This window comes from Excalfactoria chinensis, chromosome 11 (assembly GCF_039878825.1).
Source record: "Excalfactoria chinensis isolate bCotChi1 chromosome 11, bCotChi1.hap2, whole genome shotgun sequence".
Lineage (NCBI taxonomy): Eukaryota > Metazoa > Chordata > Aves > Galliformes > Phasianidae > Excalfactoria > Excalfactoria chinensis.
The window spans coordinates 12,659,577-12,682,173 of record NC_092835.1 but is presented as its reverse complement, the minus strand read 5'-3'; the positions used below and the strand labels follow the sequence as shown (position 1 = coordinate 12,682,173).

At 40.1% G+C, this 22,597-nt stretch overlaps 1 protein-coding gene across 1 annotated transcript in view; it reads right to left on the bottom strand.

Moving 5' to 3' along the window:
* ADCY7 (adenylate cyclase 7) overlaps positions 1-6,259 on the bottom strand; it is a 28,200-nt gene extending 21,941 nt beyond the window's left edge. Inside the window, exons 1-4 of the mRNA XM_072346367.1 lie at positions 5,739-6,259; positions 4,860-5,060; positions 2,734-2,895; positions 1,804-1,953 (exon numbers count right to left, since the gene is read on the bottom strand). Of these exons, the coding sequence (XP_072202468.1) occupies positions 1,804-1,953; positions 2,734-2,895; positions 4,860-5,060; positions 5,739-5,909 (684 nt within the window). The 5' untranslated portion in view covers positions 5,910-6,259. The remainder of the gene's footprint in view (positions 1-1,803; positions 1,954-2,733; positions 2,896-4,859; positions 5,061-5,738) is intronic.
* Between the last annotated feature and the right edge of the window lie 16,338 nt (positions 6,260-22,597).

Below are 22,597 nucleotides of genomic sequence, written 5' to 3'. Positions count from 1 at the left end.
CACTCTAACTATGAAATAGAGAAAAGAACATCAATATTATGACAATTTCTAGATAAATTATCCCTCCCTGCCCCCTCAAACCACCATGAAGCTTCAGGGCAGAGGAGGAATACAAATGAATACTTCTAATCCAGGAAGGGCTCTGCTGCTCTACAGCAGGGTCACCACAGAAGAGGAAACGCCGCATGGAGCAGCTATGAGCAGGAACAACTTCTGATGACACTGCCAGCAAAGACAGAAGATTGTGTAACTGAGTAAAACCCTGCCTCTTCTGCCTAAAACTTTGTCTCCCCTTCCCAAGCAACTACGCAGCAGTCCACAGAAGGGAACAAGCTGCCAGGATTGCTTAAACAGCACTTGCCACCAAAAATAAATGCCTTGGAATCACAGTGGGAAGAAGGAGCCCATCAAGCACTTGACTAAACTAGCCTTAGACAGCAGTCTGACTTGAGACTGCCTACCAGAAACAGAAATGTCTCCTTTCTCTCCTCCAATGTTTTAATAATAGGAGAGCCAACTTTGGGGAATAACTTAAATGAAAACAGAGCCCCACTGCATGTAGTGATGATGGCATGCTACTCAGTTTTCAAGGAAGTGATGATGAACCCCGACGTGCAGTTCTTGTATTATCTTCATAGGGAAAAAATGGGCAGCAAAAAGGCAACTCAGCATTGTCTGGCAAATTGTAACACAGCTGAAAAGTAAACTGTCCATAGACTTCAGCTCATCTACACTTCAAACAAGCAACCATAAAACATGTGCAAGTTACCACATCATCCAAGGATGTTTTTGAATCACAGTGCTTCTGTAAGCTGCTTAAATACTTCCCCACCTGTTGCACAGGGAACAGCTTTCTGCCAGGGTTTTCACGCAGGTTTGTCACCGCACAAGATTAGCATCGGAGGACAGGCTGCATTAGCTGTGTGGCATTCTCTTCAGTTCTGTCAAGTCAGTCACTCCTCAGTCCCTTCCTTTTATGTAGGAACTTGTGGGCAGAGAACTCAGCTCACATCAGCCTTCAAGAGCTGCTGCTCCACACCCGGATTAAAGGAAGGCACGCTACTTTCAGCTTTGATACTTCCATACAGTCCTTCCTCAGCAGGAGATTAAAGTTCCTTGCTTACTCTTTAAATACCACTGGAGTTTAGAGATGTAAATGTTATCATACTCCAAAGTGTAACTTATTAAATGACTTTTTTCATGAAATCATAGAATGGCCTGGGTTGAAAAGGACCAAAATGATCACCTAATTTCAACCCTCTGCTACGTGCAGGGTCACCAGCCACTAGACCAGGCTGCCCAGAGCCAAATCCAGCCTGGATTTTTTCTTATTTAAGTTTCAATTTTCTCCTTAGCAAAAGAAAAACAGTTTCTGAGACAAGAAAACAAAAGAACAAACAATACTGCAGAATTTCAAAGAAAATTCATAACAAAGGGAAGCACGAAACTGTTAAAATTACCCCACAAGTATTTGTCAGGACATCGAGGACATGTTCAGTTGGGTTACCTTAGGCCAGTCCCATCAACCTTTTGTGCTAGGAAGTACAAGTTAGCTGAAATAACTGGCAGCGACATCCTTGCTACAAATACTGTGATTTTCATACAGACAAGCTGCATGGAACAGCTTCCTCCTTTCAACTTCCTTCTTTTGTTACTAATGGCACGACTTTTATTTTTGATATGAGGTGGGTATTAGGAAGATCGGACCAAGCCTTTCTATGAACATTAATCACAAACCTTATAAAACTGCACCAGTTTTAGAAACGAAAACAAGAAATTCATCGCAAGAACCACTTCACTCACTTGTTGCCTCTTTTCAATCTTCAGTTTCATTCGGACCTGAATGCACTTTAATGTGTATCTATACAAATCCCACGAAGCAACCTGCATTTGGCGTTTGTGAAATGCACCCATCAGATTACCACAAAGGAAAATGACAGCATTGGCAAGTACCTGCACAAGAAAAATATTTACCTACTGCAGAACAGTCATTGATATTTCACCAGTATGACCACTAGTTCCTTAAAAGTAATCGATCCCAGGCATCGTTCCACTTTCCCCTTACCCTGTTACACACCAAATGACAGCATTTCCATTGGCCAGGATTTACCTGGACAACAGAAGCCAACTTATGCAGTAAAGGGCACTCCTGTGGGAACATACAGTAGTACGATGAAACAATTCTGCTGTATCACTTAACACTTTTATTTGCAGACACCAGTGACTGGCATTGGGAGAATACAGTCCACAAAACCATGCATCAGCATGCTGTGTGGAGTCTGACAAATATCTGCACTGAAAGAGCAGGGTGCTGCTTTGAACACGCCCTATAAATAAGGGCCAGGAACCCTGAAAGGTTCCTGTAGCACCCCCAGGCCCTGCTGACTCCCCGGGGCAACAGTGGCCCCTTTGATCCACCCAGCAGGCAGTGTCAGATGAAGATAGGACCCATCTGAACAGCACAGATTGGGAAGAAAGATTGTGACCAAGTTTGTCTTATGTTGAGTAGCAGTTAAGAAATTCTGCTTCTTCCACTTACATCAGAAAATCAAAACGTATTATAAATGAAACTAAATGCATTGTTATTAAAGGCATAAAAAACAGATATGGGCTCATGATCCAAATCCTTGAACTTTGTGGAAGTTTGGAATGCAATCTAAACAGGATAGTTATGCCAATATCAAATGGTAATATGACTAGGATATTTAATGACTTAAAGTAGCTTTTCCTTACCTGAAACAGAATGGATCTTTTATTTGCATGAGAATCCTTGGATAAAACACTTAGCACAATAATATGTGAGAGAGCAGAAAGAACGCTAATTATGATTGCGTCTCTCATCCCAAAGGGTAGCATGGTATAAACTGTGAAGATTATGAACAGAAAAAATGGCACCTATGGAAAGGGAAAAAAAACAACAGAACAGTTAATCACACACACACACATTACTGTGTTTAACAAAACTCACTAAAGAAGAAGGAAAGCAGCAGCATTCTTCTTATTTTCAAGCTGAACAATGAAATACTGACATTTCTAAAGCAGAGTTAAAAACATCAGGAAAGAAGTAGCCCTAAAAGCTTTGAATGAATTAGTAGATGCAGATTCAAAGATTGAATGATTAACACAACGTATCACTTAATTTTTTCAGTTGTCCTTGCCCTTCACTCTTAGCTCATCCATTACAGCTGAAGATGCACTTGATAGATCAAGAACAGTGCACTGCAAGGATAGCAGAGCTGAACAGAATGGAATTTCTCACCTTCTCCAAGTTAGTATTTTAATCTTAAAAGCGCCACATTACTTGTTTATTTACTCCATATTTGACAAAACCAAAAGTCTAAATAATAGTTCTCAATGCTGACATAAGAGAATAATCACTATTTCCACTATGTATTTAACAGCAGAGATCTTACAAAATGCACAATGTTCTGCTGCACTGCTAGGGATAAGAAGGAACATCGACAGAAGTTATACCCATATTTATAGATCTGTTATACCCACATCCATATATATGCAAAGTAACAACGTCAATCAGCAAAATATAGGGCAGTGTTTCTGGCTCAGCTCTGTCTCCCCACTGCAGCTCAACTCACGCTGTTCCAGACAGCAGCTTCCTTCAAGGAAGTTTCAAGGCCCAGACTACAGTGAAATGCTTAACAGCTCACGTTTCTTTGCTGAGACAGAATGTAACAAGCAGACAAACAAATAAAAGGTTCCATCCAACAGGCGTAACCTTTGAAATGTTTGTCTTTACTATTTCATTTGTACCAAAACCTCCTCTGCCATTCATATAATCCTCATCAGACCGTTCTGGATGCTGTGCAGTATTTTTTTAAGCACAGACAAGCAGAGGTTAAGCTTCATTTAAACAGTAGCCTCAATCTGTGATAAATTTGGAATTTACCTATTTGCTTCTGCTTTCTAATCTAACCTTCCATTTTTGTCTTTATATCACCATGTGGCAATGACACAAGCCACTGTGTTGCAGCACTGAAAGCAACAGAACCAAATCTTGCTTTATTACACACTTGTACCTATAATTAAGAACTAGATTTTGTTTTGTTTTATTTTCTAATGGTGATATCTTCTTTCGTAAATCAAAAAATACTGAATAGCAACTGTAAATACTGGTGGCTGGATCCAGGCCATAATACAATCAGATATGTGTTGTTTAACTCATAATTTATATCTTTCTTTATCTGAAATAAAGAGGGGAAGGGGAAGAGTCAGTAAAACAAGATAAAAAGTCATTTTTATTTTACTGAAAATTCTTCTGTTTATATTATGAGAATTTAGGAGGAGTTTCCTACAGATTATGGTATTTTTGGCATCACAAAATCTCCCGTCTTCTGATCAGAGATACCAAGTAATGAAGTTGAACCGCACCCAGCTATGCCAGGACGTGTCATTAATTCTTATTGTTCACCTCTCCCACTGATGTGAAAACATGCTCTCTAGGGCACACCCAGTTCCAGAGTCCTTTACACATTTCTTGAACACCACTTTGACACACAGAAATTAATAAAAGCCAGCATAATTAATGCAAAATTCTCTTAAAAATGAACTTATGAATATTAATTTTTAACCTGCTTACACAGAAATAGAATTTCAACTTAAAAGACGCAATTCCTAAGCAGAAGTGTGCAATTATCCAGTCTTCTTAGCTGAACTGTATTTTCTCAGTCAGAAAACAAACAAAAGCTGACCACAGTATGAACTAATCCAGGAAAGTACGCTGAATCTCAGAAAACTAGTTTTAAGCTGTCATAGTGTTCAGAAAACATGAAGTGCGCAAGCAGATTCACACAAAGTGACCACAGGTTTTATGGTAAATACTTGAATCACTGGGAATTACATACCTGTTCCCATGCTGAAAAATAATCTTCTCGTTCAAGAAGAGGAATGTAACCTATCGTTAAGAAGCAAATCCAAATTGTAACTCCAAATAACGTTAGCCATCTCCGAAATAAGGATTCGACACATAAAAGTAAGTACATGACTGAAAATATGACAAGAACAGCACATACTGCAATAATGAAGGCAAGATGAATACGTGCTTCCTGAAAAAGCAAAAGAAAGCATTATGTTTGCTCCAACATTCTCCTTTAGAAACAAAAAAAATGGAAAACTCATCTGTACCCTCCTGGAAACGGCTGAGAGCAGAACTCAGGTTAACATACTTTAATGCTAAGCAGTCTGGCTGCAGCAGCTCTAACGCTTTCTGGTATTGATACAGTCAGAGATAATAAATAATTCTGAAGTTATCCAGTCTACCCAGCTTCACCACTTTCATTTCCCAAACTACTCTCTTTGTTGTTGTCTTTTAAGATAAGTTATAATCCTGATAAATGCATTTAAGGAATTCAAGCTTTGCTAAAAGTGGTGTAACAGCACTTTTCCAAGTTCTACAGAGGATGACTTACAACACATGAATATTGATGCTACTCTCCTTTTTTAAACAACTGGTACGATTAAATCTCTTCAGCAGTTAACCTAAAGACACACTCCCATGCAGCACTGCAACTGGAAAGCAGTGTTAGAAGGCAATAAAGGACTGTAACAGCTTCCTCATCACTCTTTTACTCTTTTTTTAAGTTTGTTTTGTTTTTTGTTTGTTTTTTTTTTTTCAAAAAACAGAATCATAATATGCTACCCAGCCACAAATTTCTTTAAGCAGCATCTTTTGAATGCCTACAGTATCCCTGCACTTTGCTGAATTAATACCGCTCAATACTCACATCTTTGACAAAAAAGATTATGATTAGCGTAGTCCAGAAGATGATTGCAATGAAGAGCAGCAGTAGCAGGAGTGGAAGCTGCTGGCTTGTATAACGGTACTTCTCATAGAGAGGGTCTGTGATCCTGCAGTCATCGCTTTCACTGAAGAAATATTTACCCCTGGCTGGCATTTTATCCCAGGCTGGCCACTATTTCTCTCAGCTGCCAGTGCTCACAGAAGGATACAGATGGATCTCCCACTTCACATGTAACGTTTGACTTGTGATCTGTAACTGCACTGAGCAACCCGGGCTCTCCGGTTTGACTTCTCATGAGCATGAACTTCAGATTTCCAATGCTTCCAAAAGCAAGACAGTTAGTCTCCCCGAAACCAGGAGTTTCATGCATGAATCTCTAAATCAATGCGTATTTGTGCTGATAGGATCTTTTTATGTCTTTTTTTTTTCTGCTTTTTTTTCCCCAAGTATTATTTTGCAGGACTTCTTTCAGCAAGCTCAGATTTTACTTCCTGGGATGAACTCTGCAGAGAGAAGATACAATTAAATTAATTGACTTCAGTTGAATGGACACAGCGTTCCCCAAGAAAAGAGAAAAGCACCTCCTTCCTTTCACACTGTTCTGATTAAAAGAAAGGAAAATGAGAAAATGATACAATTCTGTCCAAGACAAAATTCACTCAACTATATTAAAAAAAAAAAGGCACTTAACATCAAGCTGCTCGTATTGCATTCATCTCCAGTTTACAGTGTTTCTGCAGCAATAGGTGTGCTCTACTAGCAATGAACATTAAGGAACAAACTGTATTATTAATTACTAATGACTGCTGCTTTTCAGATAGATTCACGAATATAACTCACTCAGTGCCAAAAGACTTGTAGCAAAACAAAAGAATGGGGGGATGGGATGAGGGGAAGCATGAAAAACAGGCTTTCAGGAGAAGTTTTATTAGAACTTGATAACAGGACCGCAGCTTCTTTGTCACTTGACGGCCGTCACCATGGTGCCTATTTATCTGGGGAGAAAGAACCAGCTAAAAGGAAAGCCAAATTCCAGCCAGTTACTGTCAAAAGACAAAACATTTAGCCACACGTGTTCACACTGCATTCACACTGCAATCAGGAGTGGTATTAAGGAAAAATAGTTTCAGAAAGCACACTGAATGACTTAGTCTGTGTAAACACAGCCAAACATTAATATGCCACTCTTTTACTAACAACCAAGAAGGAACAAACAGACATATCATACTGAGACTGAACACACACACACAAAAAGAAAGCAAACTTCTACATAAAAATGAAAAATTAACCTCTTGCTCACAGTACATCATAAACCTGCAATAATTATAAAAAGTGAAAGAGTATATTGCACTACTTTCATTCATTGCAGAACCATGGAATCGTTTGGGCTGGAAGGGACCCTTAAAGACCATCCAGTCCAACACCCCTGCAATGCACAGGGACGTCCATAGCTCCAGCAGTGCTCAGAGCCCCCTCCCAGCCTCACCCTGAGTGTCTGCAGGGACAGGGCACTGCCTTTCTGGGCAACCTGTGCCAGTGCCTCACCACCTGTCCCCCTTGTCCTGTCACAACAGACCCTGCTAACAAGTCTGTACCAGAGTAACTTGATGTACATATTCAAAACTGAAATTAAATGGAAGACACTCTTCAATACATCTTAATGCTACACCTGACATCTCACCTGTACTTGTTACTATTGAGCTTTCCTTTGTAAGAAAAAAGTCTCCCATAGCTCAACTGACAAAATAATTTTGGTGCATACATTATCAGCTGTTATAACTATAATAACTATTAATTGCTACACAGTCATACATTCACAGTGATGAGGCACATACAGTCCTGTCTCAGGCTGCTGACTCTGAAATCCAGAAAATATGAATTCACAATTTTCATTCTGTAATTTATCCTTCTGACCACGTCCATGAAAACACAGCACCAGGGACAATCCATTCTATGGTTCAGTTGTCTAATTAGTTCTAGCATTAGTTTAAAAGATGAGAAAGATGTTAAATATTAACTTGGAGCTCTCTCTGAATATTATTAAAGAGTTTTACAAGACACGAATTCAGAGACTTGTCTTGTCAATGACTTAATTGCTTTTAATAATACAAAGTGCTAGCTTATCAATTCATTTATTCCTTCTCAGATTCTCATTGCCATGCACGTAATTACAAACGAGGCCTGGGTCATAGCATTTTTTTCTCAAAATCTCCATTAAGTAAAAAAAATCCCAGAGCAATACTTCACTAGTTTAACAGAAATCTGTAAAGCACTACAAAAACTTGGAGGTGATTCAATTGTAGACTTGATTCAATTTGCACCGTGTCCACTGCCGCTACCAGAACCCTGCTGAAAACGAACCATGCAGCAACTTCTGCTCCTCCAACACAAGTTAAGTACCTCGAAACTTCAAATTTCCCACACTACAAGACATTAGCTACTTGCAGCTCCAAAACTGTCAGCACTGCATGACTAGATTTAAAACACATAAACAAACATTACTGATATTAAGTTAAAGTATTGGAAAGAATTAATTAAAAAACAAATCTTCCATTCAAGGAACTAACAGTCCTAGCTGGAAGTCCCCACTTTAGGTGCCTTTCCTCTGAATTCGTTCCAAAAGCCATCTTAAAACAAGGAAGACAGACTTGGGGGAAAAACACAACATCACCAATGGAAGGCACACCTGTTTAAGTATTTAAGGATCACATGAGCACTGTTACTCAGTTTTACTTTTTTAGGTCAGTTTCTTGGAGATTTGTTGTTCTCACACCACAAGAAAGGCGCAACCCAGAAATGGGGACAGACCACAGAACCCAACAGCACTCCCTGAAGTACCGGCAGCAAACACAGCAAGCCAAGCAGGGACCGGACCCAGAGCTCTGGTCATCACCTTAACAACAAAAAGTATCCTTTCTTTGGAAGTCTTCCCTTCTATTCAACATGAACATTGTCAACACGATTATTTTGTTACGTGTGCATAAAAAATAACCCGAAGCGCATGGATTGGAAACTGCACTGAGAACTGACAGGAATGCCTACAGAAGAACTACACAACATTCACCCAGATCCAGATGAGCTCCAGACACCTGCATGCCTGTTAATGTGACAAACTCCTGCTCAGATGAATACATGTTCCCAACCAACATGCAAGAACATTGGATGCGATAGGCAAAACAAGACAAGAAAAACAAACAAACAGAAAAACAGCAACACAAGACCCACCGCAGTAAGGTACCTTCCAGAACCTGAATCAGAACCACCCTGTAAATCCATTCTGGTTCAAGCCAATAGAAACAAAGCTGCATTCATACTCGGCAACAGAAACTCAGACAAGTACTGGGCAGGATTTCTCTCTCACATGCGCACAGACCCCTCAGGCTCACCAGGGAAAAGAAGACCATGCTTACTGCAGACCTGATTATTTCTGAAGGCTCTGTGCTTTGATTTCCACTTAAAACAACCATCAGGCACCACTAAATTCACCAGTCTCCTGCTGACAAAGCCATAGGATTTTGTTATAAGATTGTGGAAGCTACCAGGCTTGGACTGGAGCTCTTTTGTTCTCCATCTCAAGTGAGGCTGCCTGCAGCGCTTTGTGTCAATACAAAACATTTTCTTAGGAATGGGCCAGGATTCAGCAGTCTCAGTATAGGCAAGACTGTGCTACAGAACCTAGAGAGACCAAGTGCTTGAAACAAAACAAAAACAAAACCAACAGAAACACAAGGGCTGCACTCGCAAGTAATATTACAAAAAGCCAGAGAAAACTGCTTTTGCAGCTTGCGTAAGATAAGTGATTACAGAAAAGCAAGTCTGATCACAAGGAAAACTAATCAGGAACCTCGCACAGCACAGGGAAGGTGACCAAACTCCTGTGCTCCTACGGCTGCAAGAACTTACCCCACTTGCCATCTCCAGCCTTGTCCTGCACAGCATGTGCCATCTCACCAGGGAACATACTCCACCAGCCATTTGCTTGCAGATAAATTTTCACAATAGAGCTACTTACTAAACAAACCATTTTTCCCACCTTATTTTCCAAATAGGCTACTGCCGCTTTCCAAAGTGCATCAGTGCTCTACTTGCCATCCTAATAGCTGACAACCACCTACATTATTTTGTTAGTGCCTCAAATTTCATCCCAGGTGAGCATCTGTAATTAATGTAACTGTCTGGGAGATAGAGATGATTTCTGCCTCCCAGTGGTGTATTCCACACTGTATGTGCATTCTGCATCCAGTGCAGACAAACACACACTGAACAGTGAGTAGAAATCAAGTCGTCTTTTTTTTCCCCTGTTGACTTGAAACGGGATCACATCAAAGTCACAGGCCATTGAAAGCTTCTGGCACACACAGTTTAATTTCTCTGAAACAATACTAAATGGGTAAATGCCACAAGGCTCTCTAGATTCTGCTCAAAATACACTGAGATCAAAAGTTCAGCTTGAGCCTTTGTCCTGGCAATAACTGAGGGGTCTTGCCCCTGGGTCTAACATCTCTCTGCAAGCATGAGTTAGCAATGTCTGTTCAACAGCTCTTTGTTTCACCTCTGACAGTCTCTCCTGCTGCCTGGACAAACATCTTACTTTCAGAAATCCATCTCCTGGCCATTCACTCTGTACTTCCCATCTACTCCTTGAGGAAGTGGCAGAGGCTCACCAGTTTTTCCCCATGATATACAGAAGCGTTTGCTTCAGCAACATTGCTCCAGACCTTTTCTATTTCCTTCTTTATTTGTAACATGGTGCAGGGTCACACATCAGCCCAGATGGATAGGGTCACTTTGGCAGCTTCCTTTCCAGCAGCTGCCTGCAAGGATCACTGCCAGAGCAGGGCGAGTGGGGAGACACAGGAGGAGATCTCAGGCATTGAGGGAGCACAGCAGAGAGCCTCTCATCACTGAGGCTTTCCTCTTGAACTGTGGCACAAATAGCATTCTTCCTTGTTGACAATGCAAGGCAGAGCAACAGACAGAATGACACACTATCTGATACAAAAATCAGACTGATAACAGAACGGCTCTTGGTATGGCACTCCTCTATTCTCATGATTTACAGAGCACAAACCATTTTCAGGTGCTAGCTTCATTTCAAACTGCAGAGTGGATCTGGCAAAGCTGTATCCTCCTGCTCAGTCTCCCATTCACTATGATGCAAATGGTCAGGAATTGCATCCTTTCTCCCTTTTCCTTAGAAGTGTTACTCTACAGCTGCTGACCAAGTTGATATCTTTCCAAGCAGGATCTGAGCATGCAGCAGTTCTGCTTTCCATTTGGAAATTACCAATGTAGTCACAAACACATTCTCAGTAACTGCCTCAATAGTTTTAAAAGTACTTATTTTTCCACTTAGCTGTTCATTTGCCAAAAACTCAGATCTTGCTGTTCACTAAAAAGCAGTCTCATCAATTAAAGACAATCCCTAATAGCCACAATCAAGTAAAATGACGTCTACTGCCTGACTCCTCTCCATAACCACAGCACAAAAGCAAGCAGAACCAGTTTTTCTATTTTTAACTACTATGGTATCAAAGAAGGATGATACACTTTTGATTTTCATTTCATCTTTTGTTTCACACAAATGTCAACAGCGTTTCTGAAATGACTTCAGCAACTTCCGTGAGAAGAGTGATTGCTGACCACAATTACCCATTAGCAGATATTACAAGGGAACTGGGAATCTCTAAACACCAAATGGAATTATTGGAAAAGTATTGCTAGATGAGTTACGAACCTCAGACAAAAACAATCTACAGTCTAGTGGGCTGCACAACTCATTTAGATTGGGAAACAAAGGTTTGTAATTCTTTTGGACTTTGAGTACTTCATAGCAGTCACCACAGGAAATACCGTTCACGTTACAGACGACTTCCTTTCAGAAGATACTTCCAAGTGCTAGCCTGCAGCCCTCTTGGCCTTTTCTACTCCTAGAAGGACATTAAAAGGAGAACTGCTGTTTTCAATGACTTGTCTGCTATCAGCAGTAATTCATCACCTGTGCAGGTCAGTCTCTCTCCAAAGGCAAACCATTTTTACATTTTGAAGTTTTACATGCAACATTCCACCTTCCTTATTTATGTTTAATGTCTGAAGAGATTCTTTCTGGTATACAGAAAAAAAAAAAAATCATATTGAGATTAACCTTCTGTTTTCCACTCATCGTTCAAAACTCTATTTAAATACAAACCAGTCTGGCAATTGGAAAAAAAACCAGGAGGTAGATGTAGTCCCACCACACATCAGAATGGTCATTATTGATGAAACAGAACAAAGGTTAAAATATGACATTAAATCACCTAGACTATGCACTTTGAGAGCTGTAACAACAATTGGGCCAAACACCCTGCAGATAAAGATTAAAACTTAAAACTTTCTCTTCTCACATTCTTTTCTGAATAGATTGCTTCTTCTTGTGCTGTTCATTCTACAATAGTCTTTAAAATCAGATCAAGAGTAGGGATTTGAAAATGATTTTCCAGTAACTAGCAGAAGCTGAAGGTGTGAAACGTCAGAGGATTTATTTTCCCTAACACAAGTGGCTCAGAGCCCCAGGAGAAGGTCTGCCACACAAAGCCCTCTCCTGAGACACACAACCTTCCCAGGCACCTGGCTGCTGGGACGGCCACCAAACAGCATTGATGGTCACACCTCTGCCATGGTACTGGAGCAAAGGTGGCTGTGGAGCTTGGAGCTGGCCTAGCATCTGGAAAGGCACCAGGCAAACCACATGTAGGAGGGCTTGGGAACTGACTCACCCCTTCCCATGCGTCTGCAGCCCAAGAAAAGGACATCGATAACATCACCTCTGGATCTGGGGTGGGGTGGTGGTGTTCGTGTCTAAATACCATGATGGTTACAGGATCTGCTTTGAGGATAAGATAAGCTAGTAAAGAAGGAAAAAGAATCCATACAGCCAGAGCAGCACAACTGAATTAGATGGCAGGGTTTACCACTGTTCCAAGATGGTTTACTGTGCTATGACAGTTCAGCCAACAAATCTATTAGGCCTTATAATTAACTTCTATTTCCATCTCAGCAGGAAAGAAAGAAGTCCTTTTATAATGGCTGATTTTCATAAGCAGCCAACTCTAGGGTGTAAAACAACATATCACACCAGAAGGAACTCAGCTGTGCTTTGTATCTTCCAAAGTCCAAGGTGCGTGATTGCTTCATGAGTCCCAGACACTCTGTCCTATCTCACTGATAGATTTTCAGACTTCACCCGGTTTAAAATTGAACTTACAACTACAAAAGTCAATATCCCACTTACACTAGGTTCTCAGAGATCTATTTAGAAGTTGCATCTTTGAACACTGTGTCCTCAGAAGTCCGGATGAGTTTTCATTGTATAATTTCAACTTTATCAAAAGCAGCTTGCAGTTATTTGTAGTAATAAAAACAACAATATTAAGCAACTTCTACAGCATTTGAGAGGAAAAAAACACCAAAAAACCCAGCACATTTAGCTTGAAGACTACAGGCAAAAATAGTGTGTACCATAGTGAGAAAGCCTCAATATTTTCTACTGAATACCCACAATTTTTAGAGAAATTGAACTCCCTGGTATTTTCAGATTTTTTTATTATTTTTTTTTTATTATGAGTTTAGCGAGGAAATACATTACACTGAGTAAATTTCAGTCAGTACTGAAATTAGCACTGAGAAAAAATAATCTCTTTGAGAGATAAATTCAAACTGACAGGAGATTCTTTCAGATGTTATTATTTAGGATACAAAATTTTAACAGAAACATGCTAATGCTGACAAGCGACCCAAGCTCAGCTGAATTACATCTAGAACCAAATTTCTCTCATTTGTATAGCAATGTTTTAAATATGCCTCTGTTTTTCCGTCTCACTAAAGCAATCAAGAAGCACAGACTGCTGATGTGACAGAGCCAGAGTACATGGATGTAACTTGACTCTTCTAATTACAGCTCAGTATGCCAGGAGATGTTCAAAAAAATAAATAAATCACAATGGCTGCAACAGGCATCCCACGTTACCCTTATCTTCTCCCCCTCCCCATCTCATTTAGTTGTTTAGGGGGAGTGTTACAGTTCCTGATAAATGTGTGTTTCCCACCTCTAGGGTAAATAGTATATTTGCACAGAACAGGTGCAATCATCATATGGCCAGGGATAGGGGGCATACTGTGGGCGGGAGGAAGATAAAACCTGTTCTGAGCGTGATAAGAAACCACTTGCTGTTTAGATTTAGGTTCAGTTCAACCAAAAACGGTGAAACAGAGAAGCAGACTCAAAGATGAAAACCTCTCTTCTCTCTGCAGTACTTCCACGTACTGAGTAGAAATGCAAACAGACGTAGCTGAGGCTGCACGGATGCACTGAACCCAACAACCTTGCTTTCTCGGGCTTTTCTTTTTTCCAGACTCTAGATTTTTGGAAGAATGAACAACACAGACATTCATATCCAAAAGATGTCACTGAATAGCAGGTAACTGACCTGTAGGGTTGCCCAAAGCACAGAACAGCACTATTTTTGTATCACACTCTGTCATCAAAAGCTACTACAGAACTAAGCACTTTTCAAGGAATTGTATCAAACATCATAACCAAAATTCTAGAGTAAATAATAATACAAGAATCACATTGGTTATGTTTGCTGCTAAAGGCAAAGACTGTCTTTCCCATCTGATCTTCTGCTTATTTGTCTGCAACATTCTTTGGGTTAGTATTCCTCCAGAAGCAAAGAGATCTGCAGGCAGCTTCACTTTGGGAATAAAGCTCAGCCTGAGGCTGAGGGATGGACAATGGAAAGGACATAACTGCCTTAGTACCCGGAATGATGCACTGCAGAGTGCTGTTAGAGCACAAATATTCTTAATAAGTTATAAAATGCCCTTGAAGTTTTAGAAAGCAAAGCCTTCCTGCCATTTATAATAATGGGGGGAAGGAGACATCAAATCCTATCCTCTTTGTTTAATGACTACTACTTATGCAGTAAGTTCCATGGAATATGTGTTTTTAAACATCTTACTTCTATGAACTACTTATTACATGGGGATTTTAAGAGCATCTTCAAGTATCAACCACGCCATACTGGTTACACCATCACATCTGTGCTTAACAGCCAAAACCAAAACTGAAACTAACATTTGCAATGAGGAAGTTCCCTCCCTTGGAGGGTAAGTGTGAAAGCACCACTAAGGAGATGTACCTATACTTCAAACAGGAAGCATCAGTTCTGCAGTTGTACCCTACCTCAGGGCAGAACGGCAGCCAAACCAGAACTGTTCTTTTAAGAAAGCTGTGAAAAAATACAATATTAGGTTTTAAAAAAGGCCCTTTACAGACTCGCTCTGAAATAAACCACCACCAACAGGATGCAAACTTACAAAATCTTGTCTTTTTAGTCACACTTCAAGTAATGCAAACTTCAAAATTGTTGTACAGGAGTTGTACACATTTATCACTCACTCAGGCTACATGCCACAGATGCCTGGGTAGGTACTTTTGGATCTTTGGAAGAACAGAAGCAGAACAAAGCTCTCCATGTTGTACTGCTCCACACACAACTTGCACACCTCATGAGAACTGTTTGCACTGTAAGCTTTGATTGTCTATTGAGATACTGCAATTGCTGAACACAAATCTGTGATCAGTATCATTCTTCTTGTTTCATCTTATCCTCCATCTTTTATTTTCAAAGCTTTAATTGGCAGCCAACCCCCCTGTTTTCCACACTAACAGGCTACTGGAAACCTACATCATGTGAAGCACTGACTCACAATGGGAAACACTGGTGTCTCAACAGGCAGCAGCTGAAATGAAGCAGATGCTTAAATTAAACGATCCTGGAGCAGCTTAACCCTTGAGATCCACTCACAGTACATTCAGTTATCTGGAATTAGAACAGAAATAGTTACTACCAGAAACTTGAACTAATTTGATAGCAATAGCAAAGCTTGAGAACATGACAAAAGTCACTTTCCTTTAATAAAAAACAACAAATATAACCAACCAACCAAACATGAAGAAACACAACTATGCAGTTACTGCCTTGGAGTAAGACAGTTCACAGAAGAACTTTCCAAAACAGCAAAGGACAAAGCCACTACCACAGAGGTTATCATGCTGAGGATCAACATCCCATCGATCCCCAGAGCTGGGTGTAGCCACTGAGAAAGTGCTTCTTAGATTGCAACCCTAAGGCTGAGCTGTGCACAACAGGTAACTCGCAGGTGTTACTGTCCTGAATTTTACTAAGACTCCAGCTTAAAAACAAATATAATTGTTGTTTGCTTACCATTACAGGCCACAGAATTAATCAGCAAAAGTAGTATTTCTTCACTCTGCTGTGATCCCTTTGATCACTTTGAAATTTCTGCAGCAGAGCGAGTGCAGCCCTGTCAGGTATAATCCCTGACACATCATCTTTAAGACACCCCACACACCAACCTGCACCAAGGCAGACAAGAACATTCTGAGGATCAGTGTCAGCACTAAGAATTTTTCTATTTCTTACCCTCTTAGCTCAAGGAAGTAAAATACTACTCAGTTTTTCCACAGACAGTAAAACTTTGGCATAGAAAAATCAATACAGGAAAAACTTAAAATAATTATACTGGGACAAGCTGCAGAATGAAAGCAACTTGTCTGAAATACTTGATAGATGGAAATGTCTGAGATGAAGGCAAAAGACAGAAGAGAGGTACTGTCTTTGTGCTAACTGATCATAGTGCTTTACAAGCAACGACAGCAAGCGGTAGTCAGCTAAAAATGGGAGAATGTTTTTCTTAACTGACAGCATTCTTTGTAATAAAAGCTGTATCTTTTTCCAATAAGTTTTATTACACATGAGATGAAACATCGACAGTTTCACTGAATAAAACAACGTATAATTCAAAATAGCATAACATTAAAAGACCAACTTTTATAAGTTCCTTCCCTGCACCTTGCTGCTTTGAATGAAGGCTTCTCTACTGCTAGCATGGAAGTGAAGACATTCTGGCACTGCCCACTGTCTTTGTCTTGGGGCACAAGAGCAGGAAAGCACATTCCTAAGATGTGATGAACTGAAAATTTTACCTCCAGGTAAGCAGGTGTCCAGAAGACTCATTTAGTATTAGTTCACTTTGGAAACTGAATAGCAAATGGAACTGCCAAATAGTCTGGCACAAAATGAACATGGATGCCAAGTGTTTTATTGTAAAAAAGAATTCAAGTAAACCTGTAGTAATTTTCTGTTAAAAATTCTGGACACAATCCCACTCAGCATCCAAGCCCCTGGGAGCATGTCTGTCAGAATGGACTAAACGTCCAGTATAGACATAAGAAAGAGGACAAGTTGTAATCAAAGCTGATTACTTTTTGCACAGCAGTGAGCTCCAGCAAGCCACGTCAATGGACACCAGAATTTATAAAACTAAGGTAGAAACTGGAGATGATTCTTGAGAAGAAGGTCAAGACCCTGACAAAGGCTGCTGACAGCCTTGGATCTAAAAGGGAAACGAGAAAAGAAAAAAAAAGAAAAAAAAAAAAAAAAAAAACATTTTAAAAAGCAAAACATCTCACAGAGTTGATCTGTTAAAGGAGATAGAAATCCACCAAGCATATGTATGCACGTGTATGTACATGCAGATAAAACTAAGACTTTAACCTTCGTATGTCTTGTTAGAGGTACATGCTCAATCTGGAACGCCCAAGCAAGTTTCCACTCACACCCTGATATTTCTCTAGCATTAAGGATGACTCCTATGTCATCAGCAGACAGACGCCTCGTGCTTCTTAGAAATGGGTCGCTGCTGTCCAGGGACAGAGCCAGGCAGCTGCTTACTGGTACTCAGGTGGGACAGGGAGAGAAACATCCAGCAGCTGAGGTGTTTCAGAATTGCATAATGCCTTTTAGAAAAACACACCGTGATGCTGCTTTGAAACCATCCAGAAAGAACACAGGTCAAAGACTCTGGAAGAGGAAAGAAAGAACTGAGCACTGATGTTTTCAGTACTTTGAAGAGGCTTCACTGCCGTAATCTGTATTTGCAGTGTATCTGGTTAACTAGTAGGGGGTTACGTTAAGGACTATGCCAAATTCCCAAAATTTCACCAAATTCCATTGTATTTTTTTAAAGATGTTCCTGCAAATATGACTTTCCCCTGAGCCTCTGACAAAGCTTTATATGTAAGGTTGACTTCACTGTCATCAAGTTGCTCATCTGGAAGCGCTGTCAGGAGCAGAGCCCAAGGACAGCAAGTTCCATGGCAAACACAAGCACTGAAAACAGAGACAGCAAGCAAGAGAAGACTTCTACATCTACAGAGAGGAAAAAAGGTTATTCTGTTTTTGTAGCTGAAGCTTGTCAGCACGCAGCACTCTGCTGATAAGCAGCAGGTTTCAGGAAGTGATATGCAGGCTGAGTACTTTGAGCCTTTTCTTGATCAGAAAGACAAACTTCCCCGTGCTCAGCACTAACCACAGGCGCCTGCTGCCCTAAGAATGGTTGCAGGCTGTCTTCCTTCTGACCGAGGCACATTTAAGCAGCTCCACCACTGCACTCCACCATCTGAACACTGCACCTTGCTGCCCTGACAGCAGCTGCTTTTCACACCTACCAATTGTTGCTTATGTCCTGTTGAGCTGATGGATCAATGATGCACCTGCAGGACAAATAGGTTTTGATTTTGGTTTGGCTGTTTTTTGTTGTTGTTGTTGTTTTCCTATTGCTTTTGTTGTCATTTCTGAAAAGCATCTATTTCAAGCTAAAACTGTTACAGGGTGAAAAACCTGCAGCCAAGCTGTAATACCAATAATAATACCTCTTCTCTTTACTCTTTAGCAAAACTTTTTGTCTACTATTTCATTTTCTCATGATTTTTCCCTTGCTTTAGGTTTGCAGTACGAACAAGTTTGTTGTATGAAGACAGAGATGCAAACGGTTCTCAGTCAGTTTTAGAGAGAGTTCATTAACTTCAAGAAATAACAAATGTGACTTAACAGAAGCTTCAAGGAGTGGGACAGATTAGTTTTGTATTACAAGTTCCCAGACTTATCATAGTTTATCCAAATGTAACACACCTCTTCAGAGTACAGACCTCCCACATTACTTTCTTTATCCCAGTTTTACTCGAGACATCAGCTCACTCATCACTCACCAGCACAACCAACCTGAGGAAATTCACATCTCATTGTGGTCACAGAAATCATACAGAAGTTCTGAAAGCAGCAGTTCAGATTCATTTTTCTTCTACAAGGCACTCTCCTTCATATTCTTCTCTTGGTCCAGTTATAGGATACACTTTTGGCTTTTGATCAGTGGCTTCTTTATTTTAATATAATACGACCCATTACTGGGTTTGGATACTGTTTTTTAAAGTGTTCACAATATCCTTACTCAGACATTCTTACTGGTTCATTTGACGCCTCCACTTCTGTAAAGAATCACTGCAAGGTTTTTGGTTATCTATTTGGTTTGTTTATTAACTTAAATGAGTCTCAAGAATTCACCCTGGCAGTAGGTGTAACAGAAGTGGTGCTCCAGCCCTACTTTGAATGCTCATCCAGCATCTGCACAATTGTGGAAATACCTCAATTCATATCGAATTAATCACATTTATACAGAGAATGAGAAAATTTTACGGCTAATCTCTCATACCACCTTTGAAGTGAAATACTGACATTCATTCACTTGAAGTCTTTTTAGGCAAGATATAGCAGCATAGCATTTAGCAGGTCCGGGTTTGGATTCTTTTTTTATCAAATCTACAACGAAGCGTACGATATTGGAATATGTACACGCAAGATTTTTTCAGTAAATATGTAACTTGGGTTATTAAAATGTCACACCATACTGCAGTATCTTAACAGGCAGATCCTCAAACAGCATTTCATAACACTGCTGAAGTTACCTACCACAAAAACTAGAGTCCATAATTAAGAACTCTTCAGCGCCTTTCAGAAATCCTTAAAATATTTTCCATATTCTCTTTTTAAAACAAACAAACAAACAAGCACAAATGAAGCAAACTAAAATTAATACATAGACTAAGATATTTCTTCTAATTCACAGCTGAGCAGGAAAAAAAATAATCTCTTCCATGCTATCTCATATAACAGTCTAAAGAAAGATAAATTCTCCGGGGGTTGGACTCGATGATCTCTAGAGGTCCCTTCCAACCCTTACAGTTCTGTGATTCTGTGAAATTGAGCTGATACTTAGCTTTCAGTTTACTTTAATCAGCAACGTATCAGACAGCTTATTGGAGAAATGAAATAAATGCTTAGGAACAAAAGTCATAACAAAATAGCACTAAATAAAACTGGGACTACTTCCTCTCCAGTACTATCTTCAAAATGACGCTGAAAACCACAAGAAAAGCCAAGAGTGTATCGATTTCTCCCATAAAATGAATTTTAAACTTTCTAAGCAACAGCAGAGCAGCCTGACTGCACTGGTTGCAGCTCCTGGTCAGCCTGCAGTTCCCTCCTTCATTTCACCTGTTGTTACCCTGGAACTCTGTGGCTACCAACATCTTACAGATGTCCCTCTGGATACGCCTAGAAAACAGGACTTCTATGCAAGGACTGGTTCCTGCTCCCCGGGGAGTAATATTTCATTAACACAGGAACTATTTCCTGGAAGCAGGAAGTTTGAAGCAATAAGACACTCGCAGAGCCCGTCCCAGAAGCACTGCTAGGAAGGTCCCCAAGATTTTCTGCTACAATCCTTATTGCTCCAACAGTTTTAAAGGTTACATAGCACTGCTGGAGTGCTTTTAAGTTTCAGTGACTAGAGTTCCTCTATCTGGCATAAGAATTTCAGTAATTAAGAACTTAGCAATTAGTAGTTCACATTTAAACTATTTCTCATCTAGAACTGCAATTTTTTATAAGCAAAGGCAAGGACAAAAACACCATGACTACAGGCAGCTGCAAAGTACACACAGCATCTGTAAGCTCCTGCAGCTCTCCAGCATCAATGGCAGCTCTTTGCCAGAACCCAGCACAGATTCAACATACACAGTCCTTCTGTCAGCATGTTCATACTGGTGCTGGTTGTACCTTGGTGCTCATAGCAACAGCGATACACCAGCACAGACGAGATGTGGATATACACCAAAACTAGCCTCAGAGAAAGGCACTACAGAGCTGAGAGCTTTGGGATCTACTAGAGGAGACAGAAAATACACCACCTTGATAATACAGCGATGCACTTCAACTACTCATCTGTAACCAGGTCAGAGAGGATAATGACATAAAAAGGGACAGAAACGACAATTTAGGAAGTAACCAATTCAAAACTAAGAAAAGGCAAAACCTTTTAATGAAAATGTAACTAAACTATGTAACTGAATTCTACAAAATCCCTAGTTTATCTCTTATTGTTGGTGAAAGAAATACATGTTTTTGGTTTTTCTCTTTTTCTCCACAAAGTTTTATACATCAAGAAAACTGACTAAAAATGGACGTCAGCAGTAGCCCTATGATCTGACCAAATGGTAGCATCCTAAAAGATAATCCATGATTCAAAGATTTCACATCCCAAATAGTAACACGAAGGGAAAGCAAGCAGCCATACACAGGAAAAGCATTTAATTAAACACCATGAAGTTCCTCAGAAGCAAACTTGTGAAGAAATCTAGGCTTGATAGCTTGCTGGCAAGATCTTATCTGGTAAATCAGGGAGGTCCCATGGAAGCATAAAACACCCATTTAATTAGTGCCACAGCCATTTCCCTACTTCTCAAAATTCTGATTGCTTCTAACTTTCACTTAAAGTGCCCACTACAGTTTAAGAGCAGGCCTGAAATCCAAACATTGCCAGAAAACCCAAGACATTATTTTAACAACCACATCCTGTGGTTAAAGTGTAATAAATTCCAGAGGCATTTCTCTTGTGTGCAATCCCTTCTTTCCATCCTGTGCACATACAAATTCTCAAAACCATCTGAAGTTCTCAGCCTACGAATGAGAAGGACCATGTTCAACATGTGGTTGAAGCGAAGAGCTCAAAACTCATTTTCTAACTTTCAGCTCTCCCAAGATCTCCTGCTGGCTGGCTTTGAGAGAGGGCTATTTCCTTTTGTCTTCCAAAGGGGCTGAACTAATACCAGCACCCAAAGGTGCTGACAAAACAAATGAACACTCAAGACATTTTAAGAGTATGACAGTCCAAAGCTTGTAAGCCACAAATCATTTTGGACTGTAACAATGCAATACAGTAGACATCAGCTTTTGCACTTAATTTTTTTTTTGCTTAACTTTAATCTTATGCTTCCAGAAATTGATAGCCCCGAAGGAGAAAGTCTGTTTGGCTGTGGCAGGAAGCACAATGCCAGGCTTTAAATATCACATAAAAATAATTAAGTTATTGCATAATATTATTATATTTATTTTTGAATATAAAATTAAATAAGAATGCATGCTAAGGATAACAGAATGCCAGTCATTCCACTCCCAGCAATAGTCATGGCAGTTACAAAAACAGAGTCAATCAGTGCTGCAAATTCAGTTAGGAAAGCGGGAAAAGATCCTCCATTTACGGTCTGACCATCTGAGAATTAATGGTGGCTTCTTCAGCACACCTAAACAGCAAAGCTGAGAGTAGATAAAATCATGGGGTTTCTTGCCTCTCTTTCTCATATTTGTAAACCAGCCACTGCAGGCCATAACCTGACAGGTGGACCACTGCCATTATTTCATTACTTCTAAAGTCTAAGTTTCTGCTCAAGAAAATGAACCCCAATATAACAAGCCAATGGCCTGCTGGTGAAATGACAGGTATTGCTACCAGGGATGTACTCAAATCCAAACAGCTGCTATGACAAGTTGGCAAGTGCACACATTAATGAATCAACCCCTGCCCAACACACCTCCTTC